General features: G+C 40.7%; 1 protein-coding gene across 26 annotated transcripts in view; it reads left to right on the top strand.

The window, feature by feature from the left end:
- Nucleotides 1-22,577, top strand: part of TENM3 (teneurin transmembrane protein 3) — a 1,299,256-nt gene that overhangs the window by 977,035 nt on the left and 299,644 nt on the right. For 21 of the 26 annotated variants that reach the window (XM_081875189.1, XM_081875187.1, XM_081875177.1 and 18 more), the window contains 2 exons: nt 3,053-3,355; nt 16,629-16,907. In XM_081875189.1, the coding sequence (XP_081731315.1) occupies nt 3,124-3,355; nt 16,629-16,907 (511 nt within the window). In that variant the 5' untranslated portion in view covers nt 3,053-3,123. Of the gene's footprint in view, nt 1-3,052; nt 3,356-16,628; nt 16,908-22,577 lie in introns of those variants that run through there. The other 5 variants (XM_081875178.1, XM_081875184.1, XM_081875183.1 and 2 more) reach the window with 2 other exon arrangements.

Below are 22,577 nucleotides of genomic sequence, written 5' to 3'. Positions count from 1 at the left end.
GCTCCAGCGGGAAGGTAAACGGCATTTCCGTGCGCTGCTCTGGTTCACCAGAAGTGGCTTAGTCATGCTGGCCACATGACCCGGAAGCTGTCTTCGGACTAACGCCGGCTCCCTCGGCCTATAGAGCGAGATGAGCGCACAACCCCAGAGTCGTCTATGACCGGGCCTAACGGTCAGGGGTACCTTTACCTTTACCTTTATACAGTGGTACCTCGCAAGACGAATGCCTCGTAAGACGAAAAACTCACAAGACGAAAGAGTTTTTCGTTTTTTGAGTTGCTTCACAAGACGAATTTCCCTATGGGCTTGCTTCGCAAGACGAAAACGTCTTGCAAGTTTGTTTCCTTTGTCTTGCAAGTTTGTTTCCTTTTTCTTAAAACCGTGCATTCAGGGGGTGCAGTTGCGACTTGACTTCGAGGAGCAACTCATAGCATGCGGTGTGGTAGCCTTTTTTGAGGTTTTTGAAGACTGTGGTGATTTTTGAAGCTTTTCCAAAATCCGTGCTTCGCAAGACAAAAAAATCGCAAGACGAAAAAACTCGCAGAACGAATTAATTTCGTCTTGCGAGGTACCACTGTATATGATTTGCTTTTTGTCCTTCTGTCTGTCACACACTTGCCTCCCCCCCAAAAAAATTTTTTTTAGACATGTTAAGCAATGCTAGGAACATAATCAGCTTCTAATTTGAACCATATGAAACAGGATGGGTGGGGGCTCCAGGCACCTTCTTCCTTGTTTGGGAAGGAAAATTCCCAGATACCAACCACTACTCTTACCATCCCCTACATTGTTTTGTAGGGGAAAGGAAGATATCTGAGAAGGGGAAACATATGTAATGGTTTGAAATGATTCTATTGATTGTAGCCTCCACATATCTCCCTTTCAAAATACTTCCTTCTTCCTTTAAAAGGATTTTTAAAGGTATGGTTGCATACCTTCACTTTCCTACTGCAAGATCACAATATGGATAGCACTGGAAAAATGGATGGCAAGGGAAAAGAGCCTAGAATGGATACATTTAGAAGCAGCAGTGAGCTTATTGGAAACTGAGCTAGCTGAGCTGGGATGCTGAAATAATAATGGATGGAAGGAGCAGGAATGCAAACCTTGTTTCACAGAGAAGGATTTCAACAATTAAATTCAGGACAAACATGGACACTGATCTCGAAAATCTGGGAATGATATAGAAGTTGTATTAAAGATATTGGTGTTGGCAGGCTTTTCATCCCCTGGTATCAGTGCAATTCCTTCTGGAGCAGTGCATGTTTTCGATAAAAAGAAATATCATACATGTTCTATCATAGTAGTACACTGATAAGCACTGGAAATACGTTTGTATTAATACATAGGAGTTGACATTCGGGCAAGAGGTCTACACCTTCCGACATGAAGAGAAAATGCTGCTTCTTACTAGTTTTGAAATGTAACAAAATTATTTTTGTGTAACAAAATTCTTAGAAGGGTGATTTCGGTATTCACAATATGTATTTCATATATAAAACCTGAGATTCATACAGGAAAGCATTTCAGCCCTCTAGAATAGTTTTGATAAGACAAGATGATGAAAGACCTGTTCCTCTTAGACTTCTGAATCACAATATGATTGCAAATTAAATAAATGCTCCAAATCAGTTTAAGGGAGATGACTGATTAATTTGTTTGAAACAAAATGCTCTGAAGGCAATAAGTGAGCAGAAAGAAAGGAATTTTAGATTTCTTTTGTTGGACAGGAAAGAAGCACAGCTTGATATTGTGTAGTGATGAATTCTGTATTTCAGTGTAATATTCTTTTGCATAGGAACTGGCACATTCCATTGCTCAAGTTTTGTATTTTAATTAAGTGGCATATTTCAAATATCTAATACTGAAAGGAGCACTGAGGAAAAAGATATCATTAGGTTCTGCCTCCTGAAGACAAAAGGTGGGTGGGAGAAATGGCATGTTACTACAAGAAATAGCAGCCCTGTTCATGAGCTACCATCAGGTATTTAAGTTCTCAGAGGTTTCTTTATGCCTCAAGGCAAAATAGTGGCAGTCATTTGTGCAAAACCCATTTCATAAATTTTAAAATCTACAATAAATTATTATTGTGTCATAGAAACTGCTTTCTACCTGTTGAGTGAAAATTCACATAATTGATTTCTCTGTTATATTCATCATATATGTTTCTGTGCATAGGTGCCGGCTCCTAGGCTCCAGGGCACTTTCAGCCCCCTCATTACAGTTACAGATAGGTAGCCGTGTTGGTCTGCCATAGTCAAAACAAAGCCGTGTTGGTCTGCCATAGTCAAAACAAAACAAATTCCTTCCAGTAGCACCTTAAAGACCAACTAAGTCAGTTCTTGGTATGAGCTTTCGTGTGCATGCACACTTCTTCAGATACACCTTCTTCAGATACCTGCATACACACTTCTTCAGATACCCCCTCATTGTTTTTTGGGGTGAGATCCCCCTATCAGATGTTGGGTAGTGGGTGCACACCTTGCTCAAGGCTCTCAAACACAATCTTCCTTGCATGAAGAAGTTTACAAAGGGCTGTTTGAAAGTGCTCTGCTCCCTTTCAAAGTTGCAACAAATCACTGTGATGCCAGGCGATTGACAGGTGGGCATTGCCACCCACCTGCCAACTTTGGCCTGCAAGGGGTGGTGAAGATAAGGTTCTAGTGTTCTGGCCAGAAAACATTTCCCACCCCTGATGTATTCACTTGTTGGCATTAAGAGAGCATACCAGCAATTTTTGGTAGATTATACCCAGATAATACAAACCTATGTGTGTTTACTTGGAAACAAGTTGTACTTATTCAGTGGGAATAACTCCCTAGTTTAGGATTGTGGGTTTCATGCTGTAATTTTCTTTATTGGCCAAGATCTCTCAGCTAAGATGTCAGTCATCCTGTTAAATAATTACCTTTTGTTGGTCTCTCTCAAACACAGTTCAGTTACAGCTAAAAGTCAGCTTTATATAGTTTGATTAATAGTTTTGCTCCTGTTACTTACATATCTGATTATACAAATATATAAATTATATATTATCTGTTTAATCCCTTTACAGGTGGACTTAAATTGAATGTAGATCAGAATTTCAAGTAATCTGGCCTGATGTGCATACAGAAGGAATGAAGCATGGATGTGAAAGAACGCAGACCTTATTGCTCCCTGACAAAGGGCAGAAGAGACAAGGAACGGCGTTACACAAATTCTTCAACAGAAAACGATGAGTGCAGAGTTCCTACACAGAAGTCCTACAGCTCAAGTGAAACTTTGAAAGCTTTTGATCATGATTCCTCCAGATTGCTGTATGGAAACCGGGTAAAAGACTTGGTCCACCGGGAGTCAGATGAGTATAGCAGACAAGGTAGGCATACTATTCTTAAGCAGTTAACAGATACATTTGTATACCAGTATGCAGAATTCATACTTTAGGTGATCCCTTAATGTCAGTCTTATAAATGGTTCAGGAATGTTTGAAATTTCTCTCATAATACTATTGCATTTGCTTTACACTCCTTTAACAAATGGCAGGGGATTTAGACATGATCATTACTTTAAAAAATACTCTGATTTAATCTCTAAGGTTTGCTGAGAATGTCCTCTTTCCTATGTATATTCCAAATCAAATACAACAAAGGCATTTGTTGGAACATTTGTGAGATTCTTATTTTGTGGGTTAGAAATACTAACGCAATGTACTCAGTCCCTGAAAGCAACAAGCAGCACGGGCTTCAGCCTTGGTTCCTTGCCAGCCCACACAGCTGGTAAGACAACTGCAGAACTATTTTGACTTGCCATATTGTTGTGGAGCTGTTCCAAGGAAACAAATATCCTGCCTTTTCCAGTTCATTTTTGACACTGCCACTTGTGAGGTTTAAGCACCTTTACAGGAACGTATGTATATAGGCATGAGCAAATGGAACTCGTCAACATGTGAAGGTAGCCCATCTAGGAGAAGGAAAACTCTAATCCGAAACCTCTGCTGCCTTGTGGGATATCTTCAGAAGAAGGAAAGGCTAAGGAGTAAGCCCTGCGCTATCCAGAGTGGAGTCCCTAAGACAGTTGGATGGTCCCTTGTAAGCCTCCTTCTGGCAACTCCTGCATCCAAGCTGGTGTCAAATATATTGCTCTGTTTTCCTTTAGAGCACATCAGCAAGGCCAAGGGGGTGTCTTCTTGTCTGGACAGCCCAGAGCCTCCATACACACTGCCCGGCCTTCCTCCCCAAGGAGGTCACTTCGGTGCTGTTAGTGCAGCAGTTTGACTTTACCTCTGGAAGTACCTTCCATTGTCTCTTGAGATAGGTGGGTCCCAACAACAGGAACATTGACAGGCTGTGAAAAAAAGCACTTTGTGACTACTTCATTATTACAGAAGTACTTTCCCCAGAAGATTTACCGAAATATGAACTTCAACGTCTTTGGTTCAGGTTCTGTCATAAATCAGTATGGATAAACCAGGGCTAGGGAACCTGTGGCAATACAGATGTAATTTGCTGACATACAGTTGAAATACTGAGTGATTTTGGTCTTATAAAGCAGTGCATAACTTGACTGTTGGAAGAAGGCTTCAACAGAACGTATGTAAAACTTGAAATTGTCATTCTTCAGGATATTCCTGGCCTTTAGATAAATGATTTTAGACTATAATTAGGATTGATGTGGCATTACCTGAGGGTACTTTAAGATGCTTCCATTGTAGCCTGCCTCTATCTGCAATACTGCAGTGCTGTTCACTTCAGGAGGCATATAAGCATGGCAAGTTCTAGTAAATTACCACCATTCCCTTGGATGGTGTTCAGCTAATCCACGTTATTTTCTGGTCAGCCAGAGGCAACTTGATCAGAATGTCAGAAATGCTTTTGAAAAAGGACTTGCACCACTTCTCTCTATAATAAGGATAAGAATTAAATTTGTATAATTAAGCTGTCCTCTTCAAAGGATATGCAGTCATACCTTGGGTTACAGACGTTTCAGGTTGTGTTTTTTTGGGTTACGGACCCACCGAAACCCGGAAGTACCAGAACGGGTTACTTCCGGGTTTCGGCGGTCACGCATGCGCAGAAGCACTAAATCGCACTTTGTGCATGCACAGAAGCTCCAAATCGCAACCCGCTCGTGCACAGATGCGCCGCTGCGGGTTGCGAATGCTGCGGGTTGCGAATGTGCATCCTGCATGGATCACGTTTGCAACCTGAGCGTCCACTGTAAATATTGGAATTGCCTTGAATTATTTTCATGAATTATTGATTCATTAATTTTAAACTAATGTAAGAATATAAGGGCTCCTAGATTAGGCCAGTTGACAACCTAGACCAGCATCCTTTTCTCATAATGGCCAACCAGATGATTGTGGGAAACTAACAAGCTGGATTCAAGCACAATAACACTCTCCCATCATTTCATTTCCAGCAATTAGTATTCAGAAGCACTGTAAATTCAAAAGCAATTATAAATAGTTGCATTTTATTTTTAAAGAAAAATTGTGAGCTACTGTTGTATATTAATTCTCAAGGTGGCATACAGTTGAAAGTACAAAACAATACATTAACAGTCAAGAAGTAAAATAATATAAAATTACAGAAATTGTATTATGACTATTCTTGGCACCACTGAACCATTAAAGAAGCCTTAAACTAGTTGTTGAATATGCTAGAATGCCTGGACAAATTAAAAAATATATTTGCTGGCATCACGAAGAAATCAGAATGGGCTTCCAGGCAAGCTTTTTCTGGGCAGGGCATTCAAAATTAGAGATACCACGGCTGAAAATATGCTTTCTCTAACCACCAACCTGAAATGTTGGTGCGACTTGGTGAGGGTTTCCAGGAGTATAGAGTTTGGTCATGTTCATGTGGTGAAAGGGAATCTTTCAGACAGCTGGTGTAGTTTATTTATATGTTGTTTTTCTACGATTACCAATGTCTAAAGCATCTCACAATAAGCATTACAGTAATCAAAATGCAGAACGATATTTGAAAAACAAATAATTACAAATATCAAATAGATCAAAATAAGCAAAGTAAACAGTTGGATAAACATACACATAATTTCAGTGGGTAGCATTCAGCTGCATTTGACTCAAAGTAGACCCGCAGAAATTAATGGGCCTAACTTAGTCATGTTCATTCATTTTAATGCTTCTAATCTGAGTCACACTTAATATGTACCAAGTATTATATGAAATTCAGAATTAAGAATAAAATATAAATAGCTAACTTTTGTTATTTGTAGTTGCTAGTGCTGTTTTTGCTGCTTTTTCAGTGGCCACAGAAGCCACAGCAGCCAGATTTTAAATAAATTTGTTATCTTCTCACCAGCTCATCTCCTCCAAAAGGGAAAAGCTGGAGAGGTACAATGATGTTACCCCCCTCCCTGCCCAATGTATTCTGGTTTGGTGCTAAACCATGGAGAGCTCTATAGGTAACTGTCAGCATTTTGAATTTTAACTGGAAATCATTTTTGCTTTATAACAACAGTGATAGATGCTCTCTGTAGTTGGTCACAGTAAACTAGATGCCGCATTTGATGGAAACTGACCTTTCTGATAAATCTTCAAAGGCACCCTTCTATACAACATTGTAGTGGTACAGTGTAGAGATACTTAGGGCATGGACAGCAGACCATACTATCTGTGTCCGGGAGAGGCTGCAGGAGGTACACCGATCTTTGCATAACTGGTGAAAGGTACAGCTTACCATGGATGCCACTTGGGCCACCAGTGACAACACTGGATCTCTCAGCAGACACCAACAATGTGCAACCCCATCTAGGATTGTTCATTATTCAAATAACCACCTACTAACTACCCTTTTATCTAGACTGAGCTTCAGTTTGTTGACACGATACAATCCATTACTCATCCCAAAATTAAAGGAAAGTTAAAAGGAAATTTCTATGCAGCGTGGATTGCTGTTTTGAGCAAGTTCAGAAAAACCATGTATCTATAGATCTGGGACGCGGGTGGCGCTGTGGGTAAAACCTCTGCGCCTAGGACTTGCTGATCGTAATGTCGGTGGTTCGAATCCCCGTGGCGGGGTGAGCTCCCGTCGTTCGGTCCCAGCTCCTGCCCACCTAGCAGTTCGAAAGTACTCTTAAGTGCAAGTAGATAAATAGGTACCACTTTATAGCGGGAAGGTAAACGGTGTTTCCGTGTGCTGCGCTCCCGTCGTTCGGTCCCAGCACCTGCCAACCTAGCAGTTCTAAAGCACCTTCGAGTGCAAGTAGATAAATAGGGACCGCTTACCAGCGGGAAGGTAAACGGCGTTCCGTGTGCTGCGCTGGTGCTGGCTCGCCAGCTGCAGCTTCATCACGCTGGCCACGTGACCCGGAAGCGTCTTCAGACGGCGCCGGCTCCCGGCCTCTTGAGCGAGATGAGCACGCAGCTCTAGGGTAGGTCACGGGCAGGGGTACCTTTATAGATCTTCTATTGCTTTTCTTAATCAGACTCATATGTGCATTTGTAGTGCTGGATTATAATGTGTGCTTAAAGAATTAATAGGGGTATTAGTGTAATATGGTAAAAAGGTAAAGGTAGCCCTGCCCGTGCGGGCCAGTCTTGCCAGACTCTAGGGTTGTGCGCTCATCTCACTCTATAGGCCAGGAGCCAGCGCTGTCCGCAGACACTTCCAGGTCACGTGGCCAGCGTGACAAGCTGCATCTGGCGAGCCAGCACAGCACACGGAACGCCGTTTACCGTCCCGCTAGTAAGCGGTCCCTATTTATCTACTTGCACTCGAAGGTGCTTTCGAACTGCTAGGTTGGCAGGCGCTGGGACCGAACGACGGGATCGCACCCCACCGCGGGGATTCGAACCACCGACCATGCGATCGGCAAGTCCTAGACGCTGAGGTTTTACCCACAGCGCCACCCGCGTCCCCAGTGTAATATGGTAGAGAGTACTTATTTTTTCTTACTGTACCATGTTCATCACAAAAGTGTATAATTCCTTTAGCTACCAGTCAGCCAGTATACATGGGGTTTTGGCAGCTGAACTTGGAGTGAAATGGCAGTTCCTGGAGTATTATCTATAGTGGCATATGGGCCTATCCAGTTTATTTGTTGGTCTTTTAAAAGCATTTGGTCTGGCCTATTGGCTTCTTTTAATGCTTGTTGTTTTAGCAGCTGTGATTACTACTGGTAGCTTTGAGAAAGTTCAGATTACCCTTGGCATGCTTAGATAATGACAGGGTCAAGGAGCATATTTTAATAAACATAGAAGTATAAATCATTCTAGCATTTGAAGATTAACCTCTTTACATTGGGTCTTCTTCAGAAAGAGATTGCATTTGGTATACTGCAAAGAAACAAAGTACGCTGATATGTTAATAAGTAAATGTAATAATTTTTACATTAATATACAATCAGTTGGAGCTGTTGCATTTAGGTCCTGCTTTTGGGCTTCCTGCCGGTTGGTCACCAGAAGAAATAGACCTTTGGTCTGAGCCAGCAAGGCTCTTCTTCTATTCTAATTAAATACTTCTCTACATCACACAATGTAGTATGATTTTTTATTATTTTTTTAAAGTATCCAGTGTGCCACAGTACCTTGTTTGCCGGTCAAATAAAAGCTGAAGTAGGCAACTGATGAACTTCTGTTTGTATAGTATCTGATTCTGGGTGGAAATTTGGCACTATGAAATCATTACTTAAAGCTTCTTTTTGTAGTTTATACGAGCTTGTTTATTTTTTACAAAAAGTTTTAAAGATAGATGTGATGATGATAAAGAAATGTAAATTACTTTCTACTATCTAAGTATGTAAATACAATGTTCTGCTATCAAGGATAAATTATGCAAATTGATTTGCATTAATGCAATTTTATTTTGCATATTTATGATAATTCCAATATTTGAATTTTCAAAGAATTTACATTGAGGTTACAGGACAGCTAACTGCAAACCTAGTGCAATGTATTTGAAAACAAGCCCATCATCTGCTTCCATTGGTGTATTTTACATTTTTTTTTGTTCCAAATCAAAATTAAAAAAAAAAAATCAGTGAACTATAAGACTGTCTTTTTAAGGACTGCAAAAATCAAAAACATTAATCAGAACTTCAGTGTTTAATTAATGTGAATCCAAAGTTTATTACTTTTTAAATATTAGCTACTCAACATGAATCATCGGGAGAGCTATATGATTAATCTTATTCAGTTGCTATAAATGTCAACTGCAGCATGAAAAGATTTAAATTACCATGGTTTTCTTTCTTTTAAACTTTAAATGCCTGTATTTAAACACACCATTTTAACAAATCTGTCTTATCATTCTTACATACCAAATGTATATGTCCCACCTTCTTTTAAAGATTTACAGGCTGATCTCAACCACTACTTGAAAGCAAGCCCTTTTGAATTCCTACTTCCTTTGTAAGAACATTTAGGCTTACAGGCGTAAAGGCTTCTTGACTGTAAGGCTGGAGATTTGGCAAGAAACAGAAAAAAGAATAAAATGGAAAATAAAATTGTCTTCCGTTGGTTTAATTCAAAACCACAAAATGCCAGCCAGAGCAGAAGGGCCTTATTTTATGAAGATACTCAAATGCTGTGATGAGCAACTCTCCTGAGGAAGTTTCATAACTGTGGGACAGTCAGCAGCAATCTCTATATGTTGATGAAACTTTCAAGAAAGCAACCTTTGTGAATTTTAGGGTATACCACTTGTCACTTTTTTTTTTGCTTGGAACCATGGAACACCAAAGCAATTCCTGAAATTCATGATCCTCCCCGCAACTGAAGCCAAAATTTGTTCTAGTTTTGTGCCATTTGGTGCTCCAAACCCTGCATTTTGTGCCACTTTGCAAAATTTACCCCGGGTAAATTCTCTACCAAATGCAGTTTCTGCAACAGTCTTAAAAGGCTTTAATCTAACTTTGAGGTAAAGAAAGGCATTAATAAAAGTAACTAGGTCTTAAAGCTTTCCCACCTGATAGATTGTGAATGCGTTCATATCACCACTGCAACCTGGTTTGCCAAGCATTATGACCAAGGGAACTGGACTTACTGTGACAGGTGTCTTTAAAAGCCCCAGGTTACAATGTCTGCCAGCCATCCTTGCCTTAGTCTTGTCAGAATATATTTTCAGTTGTCTTTTTCATAGCCATTCCTTGATGCCCTCAGATACTATGTAAAATAATAGAGACTCCATAATGTGCAGTGGTGTGTTTGATTCTGTTTATTGAAGGCTCACTACTACCCTTTGCAATACTAGCATTAACGTGTATAAAGAGACCAAAGCAGGTTTATGTGATCTGAATTAAAATCGTAAGGACATGACTGAGGTGAATTGGTGCTTTCTTTTAAACTAAAAAGTATGGGCTTTTTAGAACTGTGTAGCTAGTAGAATAACTCTGGTAACAACTAACTGACTGCTGTCACCTTCAGCCTACATACCAACAAATTTCTTATTCCTGCTGTAAAGAGTTTACAAAATGGGCGGGGGGAGATAAAAGTGGGTTAGACTGCTTTTCATCTTCAAAGCATTTTGGAAACATAATCTAATTAATCCTCAGTACACCCCTGTGAGTTAGGCACATACGTATTTGAAAAAGAAACAGAGTTTGAGGTTTTGTTTCTAAGGGCAATTTTACAGCAACTTCTGCAGTTATATTTTCCATATCTATATATCGTACTTCCTTCGGCTAGTGTTAGCACATGATAATCCTAGTTAACTGGCATCCAAGGCAGCATTTTTGCTATTGCAGAAGATAGGAGAGGGCTTCCAGCTCTTTGGTACATGTTATGCTACTGCTGTATGAGGCAGCTCATGCTATAGTATGGAGGCAAGACGGAACAAAACAAGGGAAAGAATCTCATCAGATCCCGCCAAGGAACCAAAGGTAATGAGACAGAAGCAGAAAGGAGGTAGCAACACAACAACCCTTAACAGGTTGGAGAACCGGGCCAAAGCTGACAAAATAAAACGTTAGGAGGGTTAAATTCAACAGTAAAAATTACGCCGAGAAAAAATGAAAAAGGGAAAAGATGGAGTAATTAGAATATGCAACAGTAAGGTAAAGGTAAAGGGACCCCTGACCATTAGGTCCATTCGTGACCGACTCTGGGGTTGCGGAGCTCATCTCGCTTTATTGGCCAAGGGAGCCAGCGTACAGCTTCCGGGTCATGTGGCCAGCATGACTAAGCCGCTTCTGGCGAACCAGAGCAGCGCATGGAAACACCGTTTACCTTCCTGCCGGAGCGGTACCTATTTATCTACTTCCACGGGACGCGGGTGGCGCTGTGGTCTAAACCACAGAGCCTAGGACTTGCCGATCAGAAGGTCGGCGGTTCGAATCCCCGTGACAGGGTGAGCTCCCGTTGCTCGGTCCCAGCTCCTGCCAACCAGTAAGGGGTAATAAAAAGGAACCATGGAAGGGAGAAAGGGAAGCTGATGTCTGTAGAAGTGGGTTGAGTGGGAAAGGATTCTCTTAAGTACAAGGCTCATGGATAGGAAAGAAGGAGCAGTGTGGAAATGTTAAACATTGCAATACTGTGGTGCCTAAGGCTACCATAATTGTAGAAGGAAATTCATTGGAAATAAATCATTTCATTGGGTTTAAAATGACTGATCATGCAGAAAAATCCAAGCTTTGCCCTGTTCTGTTATAATGTATGGAAAACAGGATTGTAACAATAGATGATACAATGAAGATCTATAGAAACAGTGGGTTCTAGGAGAGAATTTATTGCATATTGCTCTGATGCCTGGCTGACGGAACAGTATTTTAGTTTTATGAGTAATCTACATAAATTAGAGAAGCCTAACACACCGCAAACAGAGGATTCCAGAGGACTTGGTGCCTCCCATGCACACATACACACACACACACCAGTCTGGGATATTCGCTCTCAGTTAGAGAGAGGTGTGTTTTTTTTAGAGCTGTGGAGACAGCATTTTCAAGGCTAAGCATACATGAGACAAAATGTGAGTTACTATTTTGCAACTAACACTTTGTTCAGCAACTGGCAGACTTCCCTAATTCATTTTCTTTATTTCTAAAATGGGAGCTTTTCATATAGTATGAAGATACCTGAGAGTCTTAATCAGCTAATGTTTGTAAAGTGCTATGAGCTTATTGGGTTGATGGTGTTATCATTGTAAGTGCTAAGCATTATTATCAACGTGATTACATCCGAAGGTGATAGTGGACTGGTGCCAATGGTCTTGGCTTCATCTTTCCTATTTTTAATTTTACTCTTTTGCCAACATATTTAGATTCAGAGTTTTGCATGTTTCATTCCTTTCATAGTAATCGTGTAAGGCCAGAAGACTATTCGTGTAATGATTAACATTGCTCTGCCTACATTCATGTCGCAAGCTTTTTTCTTAGTAGTTTTCTTTTTAGGAAGTGTCAGAAACTAAAGGCAGAGTCTCATGACTATGATTCAAGGTGACTTTTCTTTAAGGTGTATATAAGAAAAATAGGTGAATCCATACTTATTTATGCCAGCATATCAGTATTTATAATAACTTCAGTGTGTTCTAGAGCAGCCAAAGTATGAACAAAAAGATGGCAGCTCTGGCCCATTCTGCATACGAAGGCCACCTCAAAGGCCACCTCAGTCTCCCTATAATTCCTTTCCAGGACCATGGCTTTATAAGTTGCCTTGAGATGTCAGCTGAAATTGAATTTAAGACACTCTTCTTTTAGTGATGAAAAATCATTTGGATAGCCACTTCAAAACATCCTGGTAGATATCAAAATAAGGGAAATACACTCTCCTCCCATCTCAGGAAGGTTAAAATAGGGCTAATCTCATGACTTCATACTTGCCACAGCATACATTTATTATTACTATTATTACTATTATTATTATATTCATATACTGCCCTTCATCTGACGATCATAGGGCAATTCACAACATTAACATATAAACCTGGTTGGCATCCATCTGTCTCAGGAGACAACAGAAGAGTGTGCCTTGGGGGTGAAGTCAAACTTTTGGAGAGTTATAGTGCCTGCTGTGGCTGTATAGACCGAGACAGGAGAGACATGTTTTGTTACATCTGGGGCAGATGAAGGTATCCAGTTGTGCTGTTGCATTCTCCCAGTGGGCATTCCTCGTCTGGTCACTGCTGTGAATACACAACCTGTCTGTCTCCGGCCACTGTGGTTGTCTGCAAGGGATTCCCACATGGTGGAGTTGATGTTGCCAGCATTCATGTCTCATTTGCAGGCATCTTTGAGAATACAAAATACATACTAAAATAAAAACAAAACAAACCAATAACTGCCCTCCCACAAACACATTTAAAAGGACATAAAATGTTAATCAGCTAAAGGCCTGGTGTCTAAAGATATGTAATGAAGGCGCTGGGCGAGCCTCCCCGGAGCAAACATTCCACAAATGGGGACCACTGCAGAAAAGGCCCATTCTCATGTTGCCACCTTCTGTACCTCTCATGGAGGCACACAAAGAAAGGCCTTAAGTGATTGATGCAGGGTTGTCCATGTGAATTGTTCATGGAAAGAACATAGTGTTATTTTGCAAATGGGGAGGAGAAAATGGGATCGGCACCAACACCCATTTTAGCACCAAAATGGTGGTGCTAAAATTAAAGCCTGTTGACATTAATCTTTATCAAAGTGTGACCAGTCCTGAATTTAGAGTTTGGTTGGTCCTTTGGTTATGAACTTTTAGCAGGTTCTTCTATAGCTGGACTCCCTGATTTGACACCTATGGGGTATCACAGCATCCTCAGAACTCTTTCACTTGTTAAGGGTCCCAGCTACTCCTCTTTTTTGAAATGAGTTTTGATTATTTATTGCCAATTGGGGTTTGGTTAGGGGGGTTACTTTTTTTTTTTTTTTTTTACAAAATGTGTTGTGTTTTGGGGTGTATATTGTTGTTATGGCTGTTTTGAGTGGGGGTTCTGAGCATTGTTGGCTTTTCTTCTGTCGAATAGGTATTGTTTTGCTGCTCAGAACAGTTCCTTTGATTTCCAAAATGGTGGGGTATACCTGCCCTGTAGCTATTCCAGCCAGAACCCCCCTAGTGGTAATATGTACCCACAGTGACCAGCAGTGGCATCAACTTGTGGGGGAGGTTGTGGGGGCTGACATGCATGTGATATCGCATCAGAACATCGGAGGAGCCAGGGAACAGAGCTGAACCTGGCAGCAGTGTGGCTTCAATGGCTAGCAGCTCCTTCTCCTGCTGCCAGTGCCGACCAAAGGTTATTTTCCCTTCCTTCCCCTCCATGGCAGAAGGAGAAAGAGCTAGCCACTGAAACTGTGCCCAGCTCGGCTCTGTGTTTTGCTCTGATATTATTATTTTTTAACATGGGATGGGGGCATTGAAATCTACATGTTCCAGCAAGTAGACCACAGTGATTTTCTCACATTAAGGTATATCTTCAGGGTTTAGTTCCTAAGACTACAATTTCTCCGTTCTTAGTTTAAGCTGTGATACTGAGTTAAGGCTGTGCAATAAATCTGGAAGCTCTTTGCACTTCACTCTCCTAGGTATATTCAAATGTAAACATTCTTGGTTCTAAACTTAAAAGTATTGGACAATGGCTACATTGGGCTCATGATGTGTACCTATCAGTGATTGTGTAGAGAATGTCAACCTTTACCCAAACTTTGATAGGTGACATAGCGTGATTCTTATTTAAACAGTTGCTTGTTTACTGATTCATCCTTCCTAATAGCCTTCACACAATCACTCACCAGTATGGCTATTTACTGCTGTGACAGTTGCCTTTCCTTGCTCAATGCAATTTTTTTCTGTTATTTATTCACATCTCAATGATAAGTACTATTTGATTTGTAGCTAATTGCAGCAACTGTTTTTCATTATTTATGAGTGTCGTAGTCAGAATCCATTTACAATTCTGACTGGGATAAAACTGATTGCCACAACTGATATGACCACAGCAATAAGGAATTAACTGGCACACTTGAAAGCTGTCAAGGTCTGGGGCATTAACTCCTTTTGCATTTCATGAACCGTTCATTCTGCTGTTGCTTGTTCCTCTTCATAATGTTTTCCTTCTTCTTCTGCATTTTTAAAAATTTACATTCACATTTAAGAGCCTCATAACAACTAGGAAAAGCACTAGAAAGCTAGCCAGAAAATAGCTTTTGAAAAAGTTGTTGTTTATGGTCCACTTTTCTGTTTAAAACAAAATCACCAGCTTCCAAAAATAGAAATAAATGATATGCAATAATAATACAGCAACAATAAAAGCAGACAAACCCCCAAATTAAAAGCATGAACAGCAAATTGTCGCACTAAGATCAAACATTAAAAGCATATTAGAATAACAGGCCTTCAGTAGACACTTGAAAAGTAAGAAAAGAGTTTTGGCAGATCTCTATGAATCATGTATCCCACAATCTTAATACTACCACTGAAAAAGCCATGTCTTGGGTACCTTACAACCATATAATATCTTTACTATTGCAAGACTACTTTATGTCAGAGCTTGTAAAAATACTCACAAACCAACTAAATGAGAGCTTGTTAGAAAACTTTGGGAAATCTGTTAATAAGTTATGTAAAAAGAGAAATTAAAATATCAGATGTAGATTATTTACTTTTCTAAGTTATGTAAACAATTGATAGAATACACATTTGAGTGCATGTTTTTTAAAATATAGTATTATGACTGTAATTTTAAAGGGAGCTACACATAGCCTACAATTTTAGCAGTGTGATGTTGTTGCTCCTAGGATTCATAATATAGAACATCTGAAAAAAAATAGCTGGAATGAGCATGCCAGTAGTCTGTATATCACAAATACATGTGAGGATTTGAGGTAATACAAGTAAGCTTAAAATATAGCTTTTACTAAACCAATAACTTTTAAGTGCCGCATTTTAAATGCTCTTAAATGTCTCAAGTTGATTAAACCTGATTTATTTACATAACTATTAATAGTCATTTTTGTATCTCTTCCGTTCCTCCAAAACAGAATACAGTGATCCCTGTTCTCTGAAAGCCAGCTCGAATTTGTAAAATATGTCTTATTTGACCAAGCCACCAAACCAAACATTGAAAGTATAGAAACATCTGTGTAATAATCATGTTGCTAGATTCTTGCATGATCTTTTTCAGGAAAGGCAATGCATTTATTTGCTTTCAGGCATTCAGCTAAAGCAGGAAGAGTTAATAAAGATCAACTAACTAAGCCCTTATTCTAATTTAATGAATGTTTTATTCTTAAGGGAAACATACTTTTCTTATAATGACAGGTGACATCTGAATGGAAAAATACCCTGTTGTTTAGGGCTTTATCTAGGACAGAAAGAGATAATCCTGACACATACTTGTTATTGCTTTTGCACTTTCATGAAGTAAAAAGGGCTGTCAGTTAGAGCTAATCCTATATGCTGAACCAGCTCTTCTTCATTTACAGGCCATTCTATATTTCTTTTCTACCTTAGAGAACTCCTGATGTGCTTAAGTAGTTGACAAAGAATAGCTAAGACCAGAGAATGTAAGGGTCACTGCAGATTGCTAGAGATCAAAGGATATAGTTGACTATAGCTCATGTAGCGCTTAACAAAAGACCTTGGGATATACCTGGGGAAAAATGTGTAGTTAGTGTGTTTATTTTAAGGATTCTGTTTTTTTAACAAACAAAAAACAAAAAGATTCTCATGTTTTGTTATCTTTTTCTTTCCTAATTAGGACAGAATTTTACCCTAAGGCAGTTAGGAGTATGTGAACCAGCAACTCGAAGAGGACTGGCATTTTGTGCTGAAATGGGGCTCCCCCACAGAGGTTACTCTATCAGTGCAGGGTCAGATGCTGATACTGAAAATGAAGGAGTGATGTCTCCAGAGCATGCCATGAGACTTTGGGGCAGGGGGGTCAAATCAGGCCGCAGTTCCTGTCTCTCAAGCCGTTCCAACTCAGCCCTCACTTTAACTGATACTGAGCATGAAAACAAGTCTGACAGTGAGAATGGTAAGTCTTTCTGTGTGTAATATGAAAAACTATTTCATGATTTGTATTTATGTATTCTTTAAGCATGAGCATACTTTCTGAACAACTTTTATAACAGTTTTCTAGGAAAAGCCAGTGTCCAGTATTGATGACTGGATGCAATATTTTACAAATATATAATTTGTACAATATTTTATCAACCGTTTGGAAAAAAATCTGAGAATGAATGAGTACACAAAATAGCTTATTAAGAAAGTTTGAGTACTAAAGAACAAATTTGATTGTGCTTTAAAAATCAGTTTGATACAAGTAGTTGAAATTGTGATAAAATGGAAAGAATGTCCTTTGGAGACTAGATTGTTGTGTAGTTAAAAGCTGACAAACATCTAAACCAAACTTCTTAGGAAATTGGAAATGGTTTTTCTATATAATTCCCCCGCTCCCCTGGTTAATTCTGGTTCAGCAATATACTGTCCAAAGGCCCCATGCAGCCTCTGAGGTATTATGCATACTTTTGTTTCAGTCAAGCAATTCTTCAGTTCATTGGTAGCAAACATGCTTTGTACAATACTAGGCCAGATAGCCCAATGGTATGACAACATACGACAGTTTCAGAAGATATATGTGTTGATAGGGTTTTGCTCAAGGGAACTTGAACCCTAGTTTTGGCAATTTATAGGCACTTGATCCTTGGGTGAAACAAGCTTTAATCCACATGTCTGCATCATAAGAAACAAAATAACACTTTCACTAATATAAATTCATGTTTAGACATATTCCTGAGTCTCTGACAGCAGCATGGGCAGGCGAAAATGAAGCAACTGTAGCTTTTATTAGCAAAGAGATTAAGTAGTGGGAAAAGCTTAACCTCCTACATTTTTCTTTTCAGTCTTCTTATTAAAGACAAATGATCATGGCCAGTAACAAAAATTGGAAATTCTAATCCCAAACCACCTAATTCAGTGAAACCAACCACCTGTCTCCTTGATCCTTGCCCATCCTGGCTTATAAAAGCTAGCCGGGAAGGACTGGGTGATGGGCTTCGTGAGGTGGTGAATGCTTCCCTCCGTGAGGGAGCCTTCCCAGACCCACTGAAAGAGGCGGTTATCAAACCACTTCTTAAAAAACCATCTTTAGATGCGGCCACGATGGCCAACTATCGCCCAGTCTCAAATCTTCCATTCTTGGGCAAGGTGATTGAGCGAGTGGTTGCTGAACAACTCCAGGCACGCCTGGAAGAAGCGGACCATTTGGATCCCTTCCAGTCGGGATTCAGGCCTCATCATGGGACTGAAACTGCCTTGGTCGCACTGGTTGATGATCTCCGGCGGGCCAGGGACAAAGGTGAGAGCTGTTTCCTGGTTCTGCTGGATCTCTCAGCGGCGTTTGATACCATCGACCATAACATCCTTCTGGACCGTCTTGAGGGGCTGGGAGCTGGGGGCACTGTCATACAGTGGTTCCGCTCCTTCCTCCTGGGCCGTGTTCAGAAAGTGGTGGTGGGGGATGAGTGTTCAGACCCCTGGGCTCTCACTTGTGGGGTGCCTCAGGGTTCTGTCCTCTCCCCCATGCTTTTCAACATCTACATGCAGCCGCTGGGAGAGATCATCAGGGGGTTTGGGCTGGGTGTTCATCAGTATGCGGATGATACCCAGCTCTACCTCTCTTTCAAATCAGAACCAGTGAAGGCGGTGACAGTCCTGTGTGAGTGTCTGGAGGCGGTTGGAGGATGGATGGCGGCTAACAGATTGAGATTGAATCCTGACAAGACAGAAGTACTGTTTCTGGGGGACAGGAGGCGGGCAGGTGTGGAGGACTCCCTGGTCCTGAATGGGGTACCTGTGCCCCTGAAGGACCAGGTGTGCAGCCTGGGAGTCATTTTGGACTCACAGCTGTCCATGGAGGCACAAGTTAAATCCGTGTCCAGGGCAGCTGTGTACCAGCTCCATCTGGTACGCAGGCTGAGACCCTATCTGCCTGTGGACTGCCTCGCCAGAGTGGTGCATGCTCTGGTTATCTCCCGCTTGGACTACTGCAATGCACTCTACGTGGGGCTACCTTTGAAGGTGACCCGGAAACTACAACTAATCCAGAACGCAGCAGCCAGACTGGTGACAGGGAGCGGCCGCCGAGACCATATAACACCGGTCTTGAAAGACCTACATTGGCTCCCAGTACGTTTCCGAGCACAATTCAAAGTGTTGGTGCTGACCTTTAAAGCCCTAAACGGCCTCGGTCCAGTATACCTGAAGGAGCGTCTCCACCCCCATCGTTCTACCCGGACACTGAGGTCCAGCACCGAGGGCCTTCTGGCGGTTCCCTCACTGCGAGAAGTCAAGTTACAGGGAACCAGGCAGAGGGCCTTCTCGGTAGTGGCGCCCTCCCTGTGGAATGCCCTCCCACCAGATGTCAAAGAGAACAACAACTACCAGACGTTTAGAAGACATCTGAAGGCAGCCCTGTTTAGGGATGCTTTTAATGTTTGATGTATCATAGTATTTTAATATTCTTTTGGAAGCCGCCCAGAGTGGCTGGGGAGGCCCAGCCAGATGGGCGGGGTATAAATAATAAATTATTATTATTATTATTATTATCACTGATCAAGAATGTAGCCACTGAAGGAGGCTAAGATCAGCTAAAATTGAGGACATGGACTGTTCAGAATAAATGTGCAGCCTGCTCATATCCTGGAACGTAATTATTGTGACACAAGTGGAATATTTCACTACACAACTAATGCAGCAGTCTTTCGTGAAACAAGAATGACAGAGATTAAGTAACCAAGTTTGTGGCTGTTTTTGATTTTGATTAGAGATTGGGTATGGGTACTTGTGCTAGAGCAAGAAAATGACACTTTTTTTAGTCTTGGTAGTCCATTACGCAGGTCCTACTGCCTACCTTAAATGAAGCTTAAAATAATAGGATAAAGCTCTTATTATCAGGAGTAAGGGGCCAATTAAAAGGAAGCTAGCCTTATTCCCCCCCCCCCCAATATTGTACTTTCTGAATCTACAGAAAGATTTTAGAAAGGCCTGCTTAATTTGTTTTCCATTTAAAGTTCCTCGTGTGTAATGGAATCTTCCACAGTTGTGGTGATTGTATAATAAGATTGTGTGTAACAAATATGTGGATTATATGTGGCTTCAAAATCATATTGTTACTAAGGTTGCACGCCACCCACAATCTCTGCCAATTGGTAGCAAGATTAATCTAAGGGGTTCCAGGCCTGGGGTTGTGTTTCGGTTGGGAATCAAGACGCAGGAGAGAGTGTCATCTTTAAGAAATACGGTTTATCAACACATACTTACAACCTGGGTGCAGATGGAGGGAGTGCCTAGCTTACAGCATCTCAAGAGGAGCTTGTTCTTCACAGCAGCTCAGAGGTTTTCTAAATGCCATCTCTGTGCCTCTGTCCCAGCTTGTTTCCAGCCAGTCCTAATGTTGTCTGCCCTCCCACCCTCTCCATGGAGTTCTCCCCACTTCTTGCTTTCCCTTTCCCTAAACTCCTTGCCAAGCAATTCCCACCCTTTTACATGCTCGCTCCCCTTGTAACTTTGGCATCCACTGTTGGCACAGACCCAAGGATTTCCATGTTATGGGCCATCAACACCTTTTCTCATACTTAACAAGAACTATCCCAATGAGGCCCTGGCCTGGAAAGAGAGCTTAGGTTGTATTTTTCCACAGGCCTCTTCCCTTCAACGTTCCAAAAACCAGCTAAATTCTGTTCCTTTTGAAAATTTCTAACATTCACTAACTCTAGTAGGTGGGATTGCAAGAGTTCCCCCCACCACACACACCTTTCTGCTCCCATTTATTTATTTATTTATTTATTTTAAATTGTCCACTGTGTAAAGCTGAATGTGCACAAGTTAAATGTGTATGTTGTAGGTCTACTTTAGTACATATTCCCTGAGATAGGATGCATCACCTTACTTGATGTATTATTGCAAACATTGACCACCGAGATTGCATATCTGTGATTTTTTAATAGATGTTTATTTACATAAATAGTAGAACAGATCTCTACTAATTTTATTGAACTGAAGTTTGGAATTTCTTTTTTATCTTAATGCATAGCAAATCATGAATAAATTAAGGAAACAGTATTTAGCATTAATCAGATCATGCAATAGACTGTCTGATGTTTTGATACCAATTTCAAAGAAGAGTTTAGCTACGTAAAGCCTTAATTTTGTTTGTTGATCAGGAGGCAAATAGTCCAGCAGAATAAACTATTAGGGCTGCTTTGAGGCAAATAAAACTTTTCTAGCTCCAGTATCTCATCTGGGTTAAAAACAGTTAGAATATGCAGTTATGAGTAATGCTATGAGAGATGTAAAGCAGATCATTATGTATGCTTACCTTATCTGAAATTGCACTGCAACTAATGTTTCAAAGGCTGCCTAAGAGTCAGATCAACAAATTTACATGATAGTCCAGAATCTGATTTGCTGTAGTATGTTCATGTTCACTATAAAATCTAAATATGGCCAAGTTTAAGAGGTGTTTTTGATTTAAATTAGGATTGATAAAAAAAACCTCCAAATGTCAAGAATACAGGAAATGTGTCACCTTTGTCTTGGGTTGCTCAAAGGTTATTTTCCCACATCTATGTGCAAAAGGTAGTTAAATCTCTTATGAAACACATGGTTCTTATATGGGCTGCTGGCTCTTCTTCCATGTACTCTGCTCCATAAATATTCCTGTTCTTAAGGTAAGTTGCATATACATTAATAAGTGCACCAGCCCTCTTGTAAAATAACTTTGTTTACAGTGTTTCCCATATAAAACTCAAAGTTATTACGGTTTCTGTAAAGACTCCAAGAAAACTGCTACCTAGAAGTTTGTATTTGCAGCCATAGACCAGCAAGACCATGGGCTCATCCACACTTCCGGTGGCTAGAAAGCTCAGTTCTGTGTAGTTTAGATCTGAGTCTGAGCAGTTTTGTCTTTGCTCCACCACTTTCCCCCAGAAAACTCACTCTTTAGCATTCTGGAGAAAACCCAATTGATGTTTGCTCCAATTCAGCAGTTTACTGTGGGTTTCCCCAGGGGAAAGCAACAGGGCAAATGGAAATGTGAATGAGCACCAATCCTTCAATTTTAGGAATCAGATCATATTTCACATGGCCCCAAGAAAGGCATTGCCAACTGAGGAGCTTATTCTTGGCCCTGTGTTCTAACATGACAGCTGTCTTGACATGCATGTAATATAGGGCAATGAAACTTGCCAAGAGAGGAAGCCAGTGCAGTTTGCATCTGAGGTTTCACTTCTGTTTATTGCATTAGGGCATCCTTCTTCTGATGCAGAGAAACCCAGGCAGGGACGGGGGCTGGAACAGAAATAAAGTGGTTCTCTTTGCTCCCCCCCCCCCCCGGTCCTGATCACTTGTATTACTAAATAATGGTATAGTACTATGCAAACAAGCCTCTGTGCCGGGGATTCTGGCTAATTTAGTATGGCAGCATCATAATGAAACTGATCACAGGCTATTTTAAACCAGGAACCCTACTTCTATCTAACTTTAACCCAAACATATTTTAAGGTGATGCTAAACTTGCGAGAAGTCCTGCCTGCCACAGAGGAGTAACACAGTGTGGGTGCATGAACATATTTCAGTATAGCACATTGAGGCAGATTGGCAAAGTATAAAACCATTGTTTAGTGTTATGAGCAAACACAGTAAA

The sequence above is a fragment of the Podarcis erhardii genome (assembly GCF_964252035.2).
Source record: "Podarcis erhardii genome assembly, chromosome: 9".
Taxonomy (NCBI): domain Eukaryota; kingdom Metazoa; phylum Chordata; class Lepidosauria; order Squamata; family Lacertidae; genus Podarcis; species Podarcis erhardii.
This window is presented reverse-complemented; position numbering and strand designations above follow the sequence as displayed.